Source organism: Mustela nigripes, chromosome 2 (assembly GCF_022355385.1).
Source record: "Mustela nigripes isolate SB6536 chromosome 2, MUSNIG.SB6536, whole genome shotgun sequence".
Taxonomy (NCBI): Eukaryota; Metazoa; Chordata; class Mammalia; order Carnivora; family Mustelidae; genus Mustela; species Mustela nigripes.
In genome coordinates, this window is record NC_081558.1 from 99,937,192 (window position 1) to 99,954,382 (window position 17,191).

Here is a 17,191-nt window from a genome sequence, read left to right on the forward strand (position 1 = left end):
CTCAAAAAATGATTGTGTATTTGCCAGGTTACACTCTGTGCCTTGGGTTGCTAGGAATACAGTAGGTTGCACTGATGATTTAACTCTGTTTTCTATAAAGGGCTACGGGATCTCATGCAGATTTTTGCAAAGTCATATGCAAATTACAGAGCCCCGGCCCTTTTCTTAACAGGATGGCAACCTTGCTCCTCGGTGGCATCTGGGACCTGGAGATCCTTTCTCCACTTACGTTTAGCGCGCAGCCTGGGACTTGTCCCTGCAGCTCACCGGGTTAGCCGTGCCGCCGTTGGGACCTCCCACCTGGACTCCCATCACCCACCTCTCTTGAGACTGCTCTGGCAGGGCTGGTGTGGGGTACAGCCTTTGCTCAGAGGGCAACATGTTCCAAGCAAAATCTGCCCATCTGGGCCATGGGCTTGCCCCTCAGGCTCCCTGCTTCTCTACTGGGTGCGATTCAAGGTTGCTGAGTTTCCCTCCAAAGTTGAAAATGGTGGGACAGTAGGGACCTGTGAGAGGTTCCATGACCCAAGCTACTTCCCCGGGCTCCCAATCCAACCACCAGGCTGCTCAGGCCCTCACTGTCCTGGGGGTCTGCAGTGTGAGTGGGCACATTCAGCAGAGGGACATACTTACCTCTGGAGTTTTTCTCCAGATTGAACATCTCTGTTGTCAGTGGCCCCCAGTCTAGAAAACCCATTGTTCTAATCTAACCTACCTCCCCCACATCCTGAGAAAGAGGGAGGAGGAACAAGGGATAGTTTATGGCAGGGAAGAAGAGGCTTGACTCTAGCTATTCCCAAACATTGGCCCAACCACATCCCCAACACATGTTCTATCTGCGTCAGCCTGCCCAGGTTTTGTCAGGATTTTCCGGCTCCTCTAACCTCACTCACCCCTGAAGTCTCTGGTTCAAAGACCACCCTCCTAGCCTTTGTGTGCTTCCAGATTACCCTGTCAAGGGTGGGTGGAAAGTGGGCGAAGAAATAAAGGAAACAAACTGGCTCCATGTTGGTTAACTGTTGAGACTAGAAGGTCGGGGACATGGCCATTCATTCTACCATTCTCTCCACTTTTGTATATGTTCGCAATTTTTCATAATAAAAAGTTAAAAGTTTAAAAAGTCCTCCAGCTTCCAAGACACTCAAGAGAGCCCCAACTCCTAACAGAGTTTCCTGGAAACCAAGTCAGGAGTCAAAGATGGTTCCATTACATATATGTATATATATGTATATATATATACACTCATTTTCTAATTTTTTAAGGCCCACTGCTTTATTTTCAGTAGACTAAACCTTATTTCTAAAAGGTCCCGATGTTGGGCTCACTTCCCCCATCTGGGTTATGGGGGAGGGCTGGGTAAAGGGGTCCTTGAGATCCTGAAAGTTTACACTTCCATGTACCTCACAGTCTTGTGAGGATGGGACTTGTTCAGTGTTCTGAACTTTGTGGAGGAAACGCGCGCTCGATTCACAGTGTCATTCCCTGGAATTGCACCTGGCTCAGGAAAGGACTGTCTTTGTACTTGAATTTAAATCCAATGGAGAACCTTAACATGGGCATTTGCATGACTGAGAATTGCTGCTGTCTTTTTTCCGTATGTCACTTTCTTGAATGTGTTCTAATAAAATGATTCTAAAGCAGGCTGTGATATACAGTGATTTATAAATACTTTCTGCTGAGTGCTGAGGCCCTTAATTTCCTACCAAGAATCCACCCCATCCCACTTTCTGGAAAGATCTGGCTAGCTGGGGACAGACACAGGAGCGTACGTATGGCATGCCGTGCTGGTGGCACTTCTGCAATTGTGGTCATTAATAAGAATCATGTCAACCACAGCAATTTTGTTTTCTGGTTGCCTAGCAGCTAAATTTGTTTTCCAGAATAAAGATGGCCATATGTAGTGGATGAGTGCGGGGGTGAGGGAGGGAGTGGAGGTGGCAGGGCAGGAGCAAGAGTATAATTCACTCCACCAGGGAAGGAACAAGGTGGAAGGAGAGACAAAGTCAGCCGAAAAGAGAGACAAGCAAGGTTCATTTGTGTTCTGTTTAGTGATAACTCTCAGCACATTCAAAAGATAATGCGTAGCGGTACGTGGGTGGCTCAGACGGTTAAGTGTCTGCCTTCAGTTCAGGTCATGGTCTCAGGGTCCTGGAATCAAGCCTCACATCGGGCTCCCTGCTCAGCGGGAAGCCTGTTTCTCCCTCTCCCTCTGTCTTTGCCCCTCCCCCTGCTTGTGCTCTCTCTGTCTCTCAAAGAAATAAAATCTTAAAAAAAAAAAAAAAAAGATAATGAGTAGTTAAATTTTGTTTACAAAATTGCACCTCTTGCTCTCACGCCATAGCAAGTTAGAATCTCAAAATCTCATTAAGCAAACTGTAAGCAAAAGAAGAAAATATAGATCTCTAAAGGCAGATATTTTGAAAAACACTGTTTATCTCAATCTTGATCCCCTTCAGCCAGACTGGCCAGGGTGCTGCCATGAGCTGGTAACTGACTGAGGCTGGTTCTCTGGGGAAGGCAGCATTGTTAGAAACCTCATAAGGAGCCAGAAGGGCAGAACCAGACAAGAAGAATTCTGTTTACTGAGCACCTTTGTCATGCAGGTGCTGGGAAGGCACTTGATATACATCATCTCCTCTAATCTTCACAGTCATCCTGAGAGGCAGGCAGTTCTGTTTTCATTTTTTAGATGAAGAGTTAAAACTAAAAGAAGTAAATAACTTGTACAAAGTCATAAAGCTGGAAGATAGCGGGTCTGTGAATTTAGGTCTCTGATCTTCATCCAGATGCATGCTTTTTCAAACCACAGGGCTGATGCCGCAGTGTCCAGCTTGGGCTCTACCCTGTGCACTGCCATGGTCTTCACCTTAATGAATTGTACACCTTCTGTCTGCCCTGGGAATGGGGGGTGGTCACAGCCAGTGTCCTGCTCTTCCTTGTGTGATTGGAGGTCTCTTCCAGTCCAGGTCTTTGTAGCCCACATTCATGTCCCTGTGACATATTTGTGCAAAGCACAAGCTGATGAGGCTGAGATCACCTTTGGCTTTCATAGGGTTTGGCTCACTTAGCAAACACCTAGTACCTACAAGTGCTGGGCATATGAACTAGGTGGGCAAATATAGACTCAACCCTGTTCTCATGGAGCTTGCCAATAGGGGAGACCTACTGTAATCAAGTAACACAGGAATGGATTTATAATAACAACTGCTGCAAAGGGCCTTGAAAATCACTAAGATCAGCAAATGAAATGAGACCCAGAAATGCTAAGCACTTTGCCCAGGACCACATAGCGAGTTAGAGGCAGAGGACTAGAACTCCTGGTTTTCATTCTTAGACTGCCGTTTTCCCTGCCATATCACACTCTAGTCTGTCGCATGCCCATAAACTACCCCCAGTCCCAAACACGCAGATAAACATGCTGATCAATCAGTACACTCTCCCCATCCCTAGAAATAACCAGATAACACATTTTGTAATGATAAACAGTATCATGAACCAAATCCCCAAGGATGGCATGTACCCAAGGCTTGTTTGTAGACTTATTGCAGATCCCAAAGCAGGGACAAAGAGGCAAGATTCCCATGCTCTAGCAACATTGCCCAGTAAGGATGCTTGCTGGTGTTTCAGTGTTTTGGTCTGACCCTGATAGTTTCTAAGCTCCTGAGAAACCTCCTTCTTGGGTTCAGCAGCTCAACAAATATTTCCTGAGTCCCTGCTAATGCTGCTAGGCGCAGTTCTCAGAGATGGGGACACAACACTGAACAAAATGGACTGCCCTTGGAGAGCATATATTCTAGCCCAGGGAGACAGACAACAAACAAAATAGAGAAGCAAGTAATACAGCATACTAGAAGGTGGTAAGTTCTATAAAGGAAAATAAGTCAGGAAAGCAAAGTAAGGGAGTCTCCAAGGAAAGGATGCATTGTTAGGGTGGTTGGGAAAAAGACGGACCTATCTGAGAAAATGGTTTTCCAGGTCAACATTTTACACGTGCATGTGCACACACACACACACACACACCCCACTCACACACACTCACACACACACAGCTATGCAGTGTGATGTGAAGAGTCCTATAAGCCTTTCCCTGCCTCCCTCAGAAAAGTGCAAGTTCATCATTGGCCTGTCCCAGAGCCCAATTCCTGGCTTGCTTTTTCCTCCTTTGGTCAAACTAGGGGTTCTTAAATTTGAGTGTGTATCAGACTCATCCAGAGGACTTGTTCAGACAGATGGCTGGGCCCCTCTCCAAGAGTTTGTGAATCAGTACATGCGGTTAGATCCAAGAATTTGCATTTCTAACAAGTTCCCAAGAAATGCTGATGCTACTCACCCAGGGACCATACTTTGAGAGCCACTGGGTTAATCTATTATAGTTGGAAGGTCCCAGTTAAGATGAAACTATTACCCAAGAAAGGCTGTGTCTATTCACTGGGGTGCATGGAGGTTATCAGAGCAACTATCCTTGACAAGCAGGATCTTCAAGAAAGGGGACTACCGTAATTGGGGAAAGTTTTGGAAACCACTGCCCAAGACCCTAAACACTAAGGAGTTCAGGCAAGGGACAGTTCCTGAAAAATAGCAACAACGATATTTCATTGCTTGTCTATCAGTGCTTTGCATTTTCTTAGCATTTAATACTGTTACAAGTCCTTTAGCCCACTGTTCTCTTTTGGCACAGTTAGCTCATTAGGTAGAACAGGTGTCATTATTACATTTTATGGGTAAGAAAATTGAGACACAAAGAGGTTATATGGCCTCCCTTGGGCATCAAGGATCCCCAGTGGCCTTATGCCTCGTCCAGTGTTCTTTCTCCTTTAACACTCTTCATAGCGCTAACTATGGCTTTCTCCTAGGGCATCCAGCTCTGGGTCATTGAAATCCAGGACATAGAGTTGCTTTTTGCCTTTTGCTCTGTTTAAAATCCTACTTGCTGCAAGTAGATTATCCACGTGGGCGATTAACTGTGGCAAATACTAAGCCCTGCATGAGTTTCCTCTGCTGTAAACACATCTCTTCTCTTCTACTACCAGATATTATACAGAGAGAACGCTAACTCACTTTAATATTAGGCTATGCTAGAGCTAATCATTATGAAAGCAGACCTGCTGGGGGAAAAGCACACATCATACTTCCAAAGGCAAATAGAAATGGCATTTTGATTATATGTACCATTGCTTCCATTCCATTAGCAGGGATAATTGAAAGTTTTCTGTATCACTAAAGCACACAGCAAAATGAGAGTGGGTTTTGTTAAATCTGATGGCAGTGAGTCACATTATTAGGTATTTAAATATTTTTTTTTTTAAGTCATGGGCATGGGACATGAAAAATAAAAATTCTCCCTTCCCGTACTTGGTCTTCTAGTTATTTTCTCCAGTCCTGCACTGATCCCTCACAGTGAGAGTGAGCTGTCTCATTGAATCTCATAGACAGTGCCCCATGGGTTACAAGGAGCAGTTTTTGATCATCCAGGAGTCCAAGGTTTTAAGTTTTATTTCTAGGGCACCTGGGTGGCTCTGTCAGTTAAGCCCCTACCTTCAGCTCAGGTCATGGTCTCAGGGTCCTGGGATCAAGTCCCACGTCAGACTCCTTGCTCCGCAGGAAGCCTGCTTCTCCCTCTCCCCCTATGACTCCCCCTGCTTGTGCTCTCTCTTGCTCTGTCTGACAAATAAATAAAATCTTAAAAAAATAAAAAGTTTTATTTTTAAAACTGCCCTCATCTGTCCCTCAACCCATTGGTATTCCTTCCTTCATCTTCCTTCAGTTACTGCCATTGAGACCACTCATTCTATATGCATTTATTAAGCACTTACTATATACCAGACTCTGTAAGAGCCACTGAACAGACTACAAAATTGAGTTAGAAATAATCCTATCCTGGGGTGCCTGAGTGGCTCAGTGGGTTAAGCCTCTGCCTTTGACTTGGATCATGATCTCAGGGTCCTGGGATTGAGCCCCACATTGGGCTCTCTGCTCAGCAAGGAGCCTGCTTCCCCCCCCCCCCACCACCTGCCTTTATGCTTACTTGTAATCTCTGTCAAATAAATAAAAATCTTTTTAAAAAACTAATTTTAAAAAAAGGAAATAATCCTATCCTTAAAGAACATAGAATATAATAGAATCACTCTGTAGATTATATAGAATAATTAACATTCAAGTATATTCTAGATACAGATTATAAGCCATGTGAACTTCTCCCATTTCTTTTTAATCACTGTATGCTCAATTAAAGTGAACTGATGAGTTATTTTAGCTTCAACATAAAATAGGCATCATTAGGAAAGAAAATATACCTGGGAAGGAGGAGATGGGGGTAAGGAAGGAGCCTGGCTCCCTCTTCTGAGCACACGTGGAGATACGCTTAAGCACCCCAAGAACATGGCAACAGGGGTCAGTATAGGATCTAAGCTCTGCTGTTGATTTCCACTAGTGGACTGTCACAAATGGAATATATGAGGATCATAAAGCTTGCATGATTAGGAATTCCATATTGATGCAAGATCCAGTGTGAATGTGTTTCTTCTGAGTTTTAGACTCCCAAGCATGCTATAAAAATGACTATTCCTTAAAACAAAAGTTCATGCCCCCTACAACAAGGGACTGAGCATATAAGAAAATGGGGGGGGGGCTGGGTGGCTCAGTGGGTTAAAGCCTCTGCCTTCGGCTCAGGTCATGATCCCAGGGTTCTGGGGATCAAGCCCTGCATTGGGCTCTCTGCTCAGCAGGGAGCCTGCTTCCTCCTCTCTCGCTGCCTGCTTCTCTGCCTACTTGTGATCTCTGTCTGTCAAAAAAATGAATAAAATCTTTAAAAAAAAAAAAAAGGAAGAAAAGAAAATATGTGGGGTTGGGGAGGTAGAGTGGGATGCAGAGGACTCAATTAGTTGGATCAGAGAATCCCTGAGAAGAAGAGATGCAGGCCATAATCTGACAATGTGTTTGTATGTGGGTGTTTGGGTGTGTGTGCATATGTATGCACAAATACATATACAAAGAGAGGTGTTGGAGGCCAGCAAAAAGGATTTTGTGAAGATGTAAGCCCTTTAAATCAATTCCAAATTCATAATCCAAAGAGGAAGACAAGTTTAGAAAACCAAAAGTACAGCGGAAAGGCAAGGATAAGATTGTAGTTCTGCCAACCAATTAACTCAAGGAAGACCACTAACACAGCCTCCCCCTATATACTGGGCCACCTGAATGTGCTTCCCCTTTCTCTCCCTCAGCACATTCACGTAGCTGCTCAGGCTCTGCCCCCACTCTGCTTTAGGTTGGGCTTTGTGAATAGTAGAAGCCCAAGAGAGGGGATGGATGTTCAGGGCAGATAGGCAGGTGGGTCTCAGATCTGTCTTATGAACTCTATTTCTGCCAGCTCTGTAAGTTTCTCCAGGCCCTAGAGGGCATTTTCTCCAAGCAGGCCCTATATCCAGTCTTAACAGTGACCATGGGGGGGGGGCGGTGCCAGTGGCATGACAATGGAGTCAGGTCAACTATGGGTGGGTGTGGTCATGCATAGTGATAGCCATGGGAGAATCTAGAGGATTCAGAAAGAGCAGTGATGGGGGAGGGGGTCTCTATGTATCTGCCCTTGAGTTTCTGGGATGAAGGAGTAAGGAGTGTCACTCTATCTGTAAGGATGTAAGGATTCTGTTGCCTTCAGTGGTGACCTTTTAACGGGCCTTACACCCAAGCATAGCCTGGAGTTTTTAGATTTTGCCATGCTGAGTTTTGCTGAGTTGTTATGGTACCCATTAGGGTAAAAGGATGTACCAGGGTGGGAGTAGGGACTGAAATACAGATGATGTAAAAGGAGGATTTAGATTTCATTGGTGCGGCACTCTTACTCAGAGAGTGACCCAGAGGTGTGGCACTCCAGGTACTGCTCTAGTGTTACATGGATTCATGAGGACTTGCTTGGGCATCTTGGCTCTGGGAGGAGCAAGTCACTAATAAAATTCATTTACATAGTTCAGATTCATCCAAGGCCAGCTGGAAGGTAATGATGGAAATAGAAGGGCATTGTATTTTCCAGACTCTTCCTACATTCTCATTTGATGTTGAAGATGCTACATGTTGCTTTATTTTTTGGTGTTTCTGAGACTATGCAGCCAACACATTTGTTGGAGAGCCATAGTTGTAGACCTCTAAGCCAAGTCATCACAAGTAATCTAAGTACTCTTTCCACTCAGCATGGCTACACAGGCAGGCTTAGAGATGGAATCGGTCATTAAAGAGGGAGGCCCTTGTAGGGCACAACTGATTGGTTAGTGTTGCAGAATGTAAGTGGTGACATTCCAGCTTCATGGCACAGGGCAAGATTGCTGATAGGGTCAGACAGGGGCAAGGCCTTGTAGGAAAGGCCATCAAGCAGCATTCCTAGCTTCTGAGGAATGAATGATTCAGAAATTAAATTGAGAAGGTAATTAGCCCAATAAGTCTGATGGCGTTACAAAGATGATTGCTTAGACCATTCCACAGGCCTGTTTCCTGTTATTATGGCCTCGAATTTGGCTATAATAGTCAGAAATCTGGCTGTTTTCTCCAGGATTAAATGTCTTATAAAAGAATAAATATATGAGCAGAGGTGGAGATTGTAGAGGACTGAGATGGGATAGTATCAATAGTTACACTAGACATATAGGTTGTTTCAGCAAATGTTTAACATGAAGGAGGGGTGTCAAGGATTATGGCTAACATAATGTAATGATTCTGGAGGGTCCCCTCAACTATCAGAGAATATGGGAAAGGCTAATACATCCACGAGGTCAATGAGGGAGTCCTTAATCCAAAAAACAGAAAATGGATATTGTCAATAGTGACTCTCAATAAATACTTAGATATTATCACATCATTTATTCATTCAACAAATATTTATTGAATACCTACTATGCCAAGCACTATTTTAGACAACAACAACAAAACAGAGAAGAATTCCTACCCTTATGGAGCTGACATTCTGGTGGGAATACAGACCAATAAATAAGTAAAATATATAACGTGGCAGGTGATGAAACAGGCCATACAGAAAAATATAGCTTCAGAGGGATATGAGAAGTATAGGGGATCAGGGAAGAAGTGAGGGGAGGAGCTAAGCCTGGTGACTGACATAAGCAGGGATATGAAGTATAATGAAATTAGTCCAGATGCTCCCAAGTCACATAGTGATGAGGCTGTGAGTATTGGAGGAGGGAGTGGTGGTGTAGGTTCTAGTAGGAGGACACATAGCGTTTTAGGAATTTCTCTCTCTTACTTCCCAATCATGAAGATATGGGGAGGAGTGGTCTTACCTAGGAACAGATAGCAGCTCTCAGGGAGAATGGCCTCTTCCCCAGCCTTCATGCCTCCATTGGAGCCAAGAGGATGTCCAAGAGTGTGCCCCGGAAGTCAAATGGGACTCCAGACTACTCCCTCAGTCTGCACCAGTCCAAGGGATCCTTTCTGATGTGATATTAGGCTTGGTCAGAGGAACCTGGATTCCATTCAGACTGACAAGGACCTCACCTGTAGTATGACCAAACATCCTTCATAGTTCATATGCTGAGATCTTTAAAAATAAATCCATGTATGGTCTATATATAAAATGAATCTAGGAATCAAGACTTCATGGAAAACAGTACTCAATCTGGAAGCTCAAAGGGGCATTGCAGATTCTGAGAAGTGTGGTATAGTATTTTTGTCCTTAATAGACTTAAAATATGAATTCCCTTTTATTATCTCCCCCAATCCCCAGTAGACTGCAGGGCCACACAAGTCTAGCTTGATAAAGATTTAACAGCAGCAGGAAGAATAGTTTCTAACCATGCCAGCTTAGGGACAAACTTCAGTCACCAGTAAAAAGGCAGAATGAATCCTTGTTCTATGACAAACAGCTCAGGGTCCTAGGAGACCCAGTGAAGAGGTCTGGGAATTCAGGCTGGAGTCTTGGGACAGGAATCTGTTTCTTGTGCTCAAGTAATGGATATGCTCAACCTCAATCTGAGTCCCTGACAGTGGAAAGATGGCTTAATTCCAGTTGTGGTGTAAATGTAGCTTCCCCATTTCCTCTTGCCAAAGCCCACTGAGGACTCATTAAACATAAGAAGCAGACTTGGGGGTTGAAGAGAAGCTGGTTCTTTCCTCCCAGCTATGAGTTTGCCCTCAAGAGACAAGCTTTTGAGATTGAAGACAAATGAGATAGGAGCTCAGAGTACTAGCATGTGCATGAGAATGCACACACATGTTCATTGTGTGATAGCTCCTATCTAATGCAAAACCTTATATAGAGAGATACACTGTAAAACCAAGTCCAGAGAGTTGCCTTCCAGAGCTATTTAGAAAAGTGAGGCTCAAATGGCAGTGGTTAGGCCCTCTGGAAAATGGCTGTGTGGGACAAGTTCATTACAGCTCAGCTCTTGGTCCAGGAGCCAATTGGTGGCAAATAAAATGGCAAACAAAATCACATTCTCCATGTGGCTATGAGAAATCAAATGTGGAATTTGGTTATTTTCTGCTTTTCTGGAGCAACGTGTGTTGCATGAGTTGCAGGGGCCTTCTAACCACACTTGGTATGGGTTGACTGCCTTTTGGCCTATTTTGATGAAAATGCAGTTGTGAACTGAAATTAAAAGTTAGAAAAAATGCAAAGGCATCAATTACCCATTGAGCTTCCATGTAGATGCAGGTCATTAGCTGGATAAAGAATCAGTGCTGTCTTATAGGATCCATGTCAAATCATACTGGTAATTGGATTTGTCTTTGCTACAGGGTAAGTTCTGTGAGGGCAAGTATTCTCACCTGCTTTTTCACTGTTGTATTTCTACTGCTAGTATGAGTGCCAGAGAGTAAGCACTGCAAATACAAGTTCGTAATAGAGAACATTAGTGTGCAGAAATACAGAGAAACATTCTGTAATGCCCCCAAACTGGCAGGCAAACACCTGCATTGCACCACCAGAGAGTAGGAAGGAGTTCTACAGAATAATGTCATACTTGGCAAAATAAACAAGGAGCATGCTGCTTGAGTTCCAACCAGACAGTGCAAGAATAGAAGGTGTGGTGCATGACTGTATAGGAAAGTTAAAATCTAGGATTGAAAGCCAGGATTGATAAACAAGGAAAGCAATAGAAAATTTAGCAAAGAGGGCACCTAGGTGGCTCAGTCGGTTAAGCCACTGCCTTTGGCTCAGGTTGTGATTCCAGGGTCCTGGGATCGAGTCCTGCATCAGGCTCCTTGCTCAGCAGGGTGCATGCTTCTCTCTCCACCTCTGCCTGCCGCTTTGCCTGCTTGTGCACTTGTGTGTGCTCTCTCTCGCTCTCTGACAAATAAATAAATAAATAAATAAATAAAATCTTTTTAAAAAAAATTTAGCAAAGAAATTTCAAGGCCATCTAAGGAGCAAAGGGAAACCTAGGTGCACCGCCAGGTGTGGGAAACTTTCATGAGGTTGGTCACTGACAATTTAAAGGATTCTGATAAATGCCAACTCCTTTCTCAACAATTTTTCTTGTATTACCCACCCATGAGTTTTTAAATATATCACTCGACTTTTGGAGCTCTATAGAGCATTTTTAGTCAAGCATGGAAATGGGAAGATTAAAAAGGGGAAAACACCAAGAGCCAGGAGCAATAAGAGAATAAGCCCAACAGAACACATGTCCAAGAAAAAGAAACAATTGCTCTGAGAAGTCAATTTGGAAAATTGTCTCTCACTTTATTTTCTTCACCTGGGTGGTCACCAATGAGGACTAAAGTTCTAAAAATATGGTTGATTGAAAATGCACTTCTCCTCTCTGCCCTGCCCCACTCCCATGCCCATGACTCTTATTAAGCATTCCTAAGACTCTGGGAAATGAAAATGTGAGAATTGATGCATCTGTTGTGAGTAAGCCCAAGAGATGGTCAACAGTGACATCTGATGCCAGTTCCCCCAATAAGCAAGTGAAGCTGACCTTCAGCTTGATTTCATTGACTTTTAAGACTGTTTCAAAAGTACAACAAGGAATATAACTATTATGTGAGAAAATATAAGTACTCAACAAACTATTAACTATTATGTGAGAAAATATAAGTACTCAACAAAATTCACACTGTGTATGATGAATACCTGTTAGCCTTACGGATCCAAAATCTAGAAAGATATCTCCTCCTTCTATATCCTTATTCAACACCAAAAATGAAACATAGCATGTAACAGCAATAATCTTTAGGTTGTTTTAAAAAACTAATAATAGAAGTAATAATCTTCATCATGGTAGTAGTAGTAACAACAATAATAAAAGCCAGTAGGTCTGCACAAATTACATTCAATTGATATATGTCCATGTTTGTCTCAGAATGGCCCCATTGCAACTCTCTCTGCTTCTTAACTTCATCTTTCCTACCACTCTCCCAGTGTCCCTGGAGTCCTACTAATATCCATCACTAAGACAGTACAATTTCTTGCTAACATTGTATGTTCAGAATGGAGTGGCAAGGGGTCTGTTCATCATAGGGGAATTAGGCTCTGGCTGATAGACCAGCTTCTAAAGTTGGCAATTACCATCCTGGACAAAAGGAGAATTCTTAAGGCTCTTAACCCACAATTAAATGATACAGTGTGGAAATGACTCAGCATCAATGGCCAGAATTAGTCATATGGCCCTGCAAAACCATCAGGAGCCAGGAAAAGCAGCTGAGCTATATGTCCAGAAGGCAGATGGCTAAAAATATTTGGAGAACATCAGAATGACTACATTAGCAGTTAACATCAAGTCATATTTGCAAATAATTTACATTTTGGCTGTTAACTTGATACTTAGATTTAGGCTATAACTCAGAGTCTCAGATTTTGGGTCTACTCATCAGATGGGTATATGTGTGATGTGTGTGTGTGAGAGAGAGGCGCATTGTCAATAAGCAGTGATATTTGAAAGGAATCTTTCCTGAGTGTATGTCTCAACAGGGGGCTTAAAATTTTTGGTAAATCATATTGCAAACAGATGTGTTATCATCCAGGCTTTGTTGTTCCATTTATGGAGCACAGGCAGAGTAGAGTTAGCATAATTCTTAAAGGCCCTTGGATTTTCAGAATTGTGAATGAGCACTGGCTTCAACTTAGTCAGCAACTACTTTAGCCCCTAGCAAGAGAGTCAGCCTGTCCTTGGAAGCTTTGAAACCAGGCATTGACTTCTCCTCCCTAGCTAGGAGAGACCTAGATGGCATCTTCTTCCAACAGAAGGTGATTTGTCTATAGTGAAACCTGTTGTTTAGTGTGGCTACTGTCATGAATTATCTGAGCTAGATCTTCTGGAGGATTTCCTGCAGCTTCTCCATCAGCAACTGCTGCTTCCCCTTGTACTTCCATGTTATGGAGACAGCTTCTTTCCTTAAATCTCATGAGCCAGCCTCTGCTGGCTTCCAACTTTTCTTCTGCAACTTCCTCACCTCTCTCAGCCTTCCTAGAAATGAAGAGAGTTAAGGCCCCTTAAAGGAATGTTGTGTCTGGTTTGATCTTCAACCCAGACCACCAAAACTTTCTCCAAATCAGCAATAAGGCTGTTTCACTTGCTTATCATTTTTGTGTTCACTGGAGTAGTGCTCTTTATTTCCTTCAAGAATTCTTCCTTTGCATTCACAACTTGGCTAACTGTTTGGTGCAAGAGGCCTAGCTTTTGGCCTATCTTGGTTTTGCAACATGCCTTCTTCACAAAGCTTAATTATTTCTAGCTTTTGATTTAAAGTAGGAGATATACAGACTCCTTCTTTCACTTAGACACTTAGAGGGCTTTGTAGGGTTATTAGTTGACCTAATTTCAATATTGCCATGTCTCAGGGAATAGGGAGGCCTAGGAGAAGGGGAGAGAGGGGGATGGCCCTTTAATGGAGCAGTCAGAACACACCACATTTATTGATTAAGTTTGCTTAATCTTATGTGGATGCAGTTCATGGCAAACAATTGCCATAGTAATATCAAAGATCCCTAATCACAGATCACCATAACAAATATAATAATAATGAAAAAGTTTGAAATGCTGTGAGAATTACCAAAATGTGCCACAGACACAAAGTAAGCAAATGCTGTTGCAAAATGGTACCAATAGACTTGCTCAACGGAGGATTGCCCCAAACTTTCAATTTCTAAAAGTATAGTATCTGCAAAGCAGTATAAAGCAAAGCACAATAAAACACATTATGCCTATACATTGAAATAGTGTTATTCATGTAAACTAACTGTTTGTTATCTGTTTACTCTCACTGCCCTAACTTGCATTAGGCTTTGTCCATGACTATTAGCCCCTATATACATTGGATAAGTGTTAATGTTAATGTCCAATCAGAGTATAGGGATGAGAAGTCTTCTTGAAACTTTTTCCAGACTTAGAGAACCAATTTTTGAGGGTACGATGCCCTGATGAGTCTAGAGGGCCATGAGCCCTTCTATATCTTATGGCTTAATTTATTACTTTATATATTAGCCACATCGCTCCTACTATAAGTCATGTTATAAGGTTGCATGACCTTATTCTAGAAATCTTGTGGTCACCCCAACATTGAGTAGTTTATGTTATCACTGGGAAGTTAGGACAAGCTCTACTATAAACCACATTCAAATTGTCTGCAAACACAGAATATTTTATACAAGTAGACCTGGGCAAAAAAATATAGTGCTGCTGTGGGATGGAAAAAACCCTAGGTTGGAGTCAAGAAGTTTGGTTTGGGTCCTAATGTTACTGTTAAGCATCTGCATGAGCTGTGGAAAACATTTTAGCCAAATCATCTATCTTCTGAAAACCTCAGTTTTGTCATTTGTGAAACTGGAAAATAATAGGAAGTTACCTCTAAATTTCATTCATGCTTAAACATGTTTTTCTAAATTGAGGACATTGGCAAGAGCATTACTGAAATAATGGGCCATGAAAACCAAGCTGCAGAGGAAGGAGAGTGATAAAGGAAGAGTGTTAATGGATTAGGAGAAAGTAGAGGGCTCCATGTACTAGAGGTTCCAATAGGGTTAAAAAAAAAATCATAGTAAGAGTAATAAGCAAGTTGAAAGAACAGTAAATTGTGTTCAGGAAAGAAGATGTGAGACTTCTGCTTCTGCCCAAGATAGAGCATCAAGGGCTAGATACACACTCCCTGCCCAAAACAACCAGAAAACGAGACAAAATGTAAGAAACAACAATTTTCAAGACACTGGACATCAGACAATAAAGGACGGAGTGATCACTGAGAGACAGGAAATAAACAGTGAGCCCTCTGAGTAACCTAGCTTTCTGCCTTGAGTTTCCAGGTTTAGAGCAGGTGTCCCTTGAGTTAAAAGATGGAGCAGGAAGTCCAGTGAGATCAAGGCAGATAGACTTCATGGAACAGAAGACTGGGGAGAAGAGAGCTGCATGGAAAGAGACCTCTAGAGATCTTCAGAGGGCCCCTCGGGTGTTCATCAGAGTAGTGATCAGCACATGCATATGAGGAAACTTCCCCAGGATGGGGAAGAATTACCTGAAATAGAGAGAAGAGGTACTCAGGCCTGGAATAGTGCCTGTTCCCACCAGCCAGACCAGAACATCTGAAATTTGCAAGGCATCAGGTAGAGCACTGAGAAGGGTCTTATCTTCATACTGGGGAATAGTAAGCCCTCAACAAACTAGGCTCTGGTTCAGCCTAACAAGTCTCAAAGGGATCAGTCTATCAAAGTAACTTACCAGCATGTCAGGACAAAACTTACAAACAATTAGGGATATAAAATAGTAGGAACACAAAAATATTGAGCTTCCAATGCTCAGTAATCATGAGATTGCATCTAATTCTGGATCCATTTCTGTGGATCCAGAAATCCACAATGTCTGGCATCCAATCCAAAATTACTGGGCATGCGAAGAAGTAGGAAACTAGGACCCATAGTGGGGGGAGGGGAGAGTATTCAAAACTTAGCCAGAATTGACACAGATGTTAGAGTTAGCAGAGGTAGACATAAAAACATTTATTATTTAAAGTAAAGACATGGAAGACATAAAGAAAAATCCATATTTGAACTTCTAGGTGAAAACTGCAGTGGTTGAGGTGAAAAATAGCCAAATGGGATTAACAGTAGATTAAACTCTGCAGGAGAGAATCTAAGTATACTTGAAAGCATAATAATAGAAACTATCCAAAATAGGACACATGGAAAAAAATAGTTTTTTAATAAAAAAGACAAAATGTCTGGGACGCTTGGGTGGTTCAGTCAGTTAAGCGCCTGCCTTTGGCTCAGGTCATGATCTTAGGGTCCTGGGATTAAGCCCCATGTTTGGCTCCCTGCTCAGAAGGGAGCCTGCTTCTCCTCTTCTCCCCAGCTCATGCTCTCTGTCACTGTCTATGTCTCTCTCTCAAATAAATAAATAAAATCTTTTTTAAAAGTGTCAGTGACCTGTGGGATAACTAAGTGGCCTAATACTCATGTAATTGGAATTCCCCATGGGGAAGAGGGACAGAAAAAATTTCAAATAATAATGGCTGAACATTTTTCAAATTTGATAAAATAGATCCAGGAATCCCTATAAACCTCAGGCACAAGAACTATGAAGACAACTGTACCAAGACCTATCATACTCAAATTGCTCAAAAACAGTGATAAAAGAGAAAATCCTGAAAGTATCCAGAGAAAAACAGACAGGCTATATACAAAGACACAAGTATATGGATGGGGGGCATGTTTCTCATTGAAAACAAGGCAAGCAAAAAGACAGTGGAGCCCCTGAATGGAGTACTGAAAGTAGAAAGAAAGATGTCAGTCTAGAATTCTATACCCTGTGAAAATATCTCTGGAAAATGAAGATTTTTTTTTTCTGACATACAAAAGCTGGAGGAAAAATTCTTTGCCCACAGATCCACACTGTAGGAAATGTTAAAGGGAGATCCTTACAGAGAAGGAAATGATACCAAAAGGGACATATGGACCTACACAAAGAAATGAAGAGCACTAGAAATGGCAAATTCCAGGGCAAAGAAACAAGATTTACACACAGAGTGCAGTATAAAAGAGACAAAGTGGTAAGAGAAGAATCCTATATATAAAATAGAAGCAAGTGACTATAATACAAGAATTCACACAGATGAAGAGGGAATTACTGATTCGGAAAACAGAAGTGAAGAAATCTCTTAGAGCACAGCCAGATTAAAGAGATGGATGAAAAATAATTTCACTAAGAATTCTGGGGTAAAGTGAGGAGGATGGCAAGAAGACATTTTTCAAAGAGAAAAT

At 42.4% G+C, this 17,191-nt stretch overlaps 1 protein-coding gene across 17 annotated transcripts in view; it reads left to right on the plus strand.

Moving 5' to 3' along the window:
• KALRN (kalirin RhoGEF kinase) overlaps positions 1–17,191 on the plus strand; it is a 656,868-nt gene that overhangs the window by 471,297 nt on the left and 168,380 nt on the right. For 6 of the 17 annotated variants that reach the window (XM_059391106.1, XM_059391108.1, XM_059391110.1 and 3 more), the window contains exon 34: positions 173–1,914. The exons of the other annotated variants lie outside the window; for them this stretch is intronic. In XM_059391106.1, coding sequence (XP_059247089.1) covers positions 173–235 — 63 coding nt within the window. In that variant the 3' untranslated portion in view covers positions 236–1,914. Of the gene's footprint in view, positions 1–172; positions 1,915–17,191 lie in introns of those variants that run through there. 17 annotated transcript variants of the gene reach the window in all.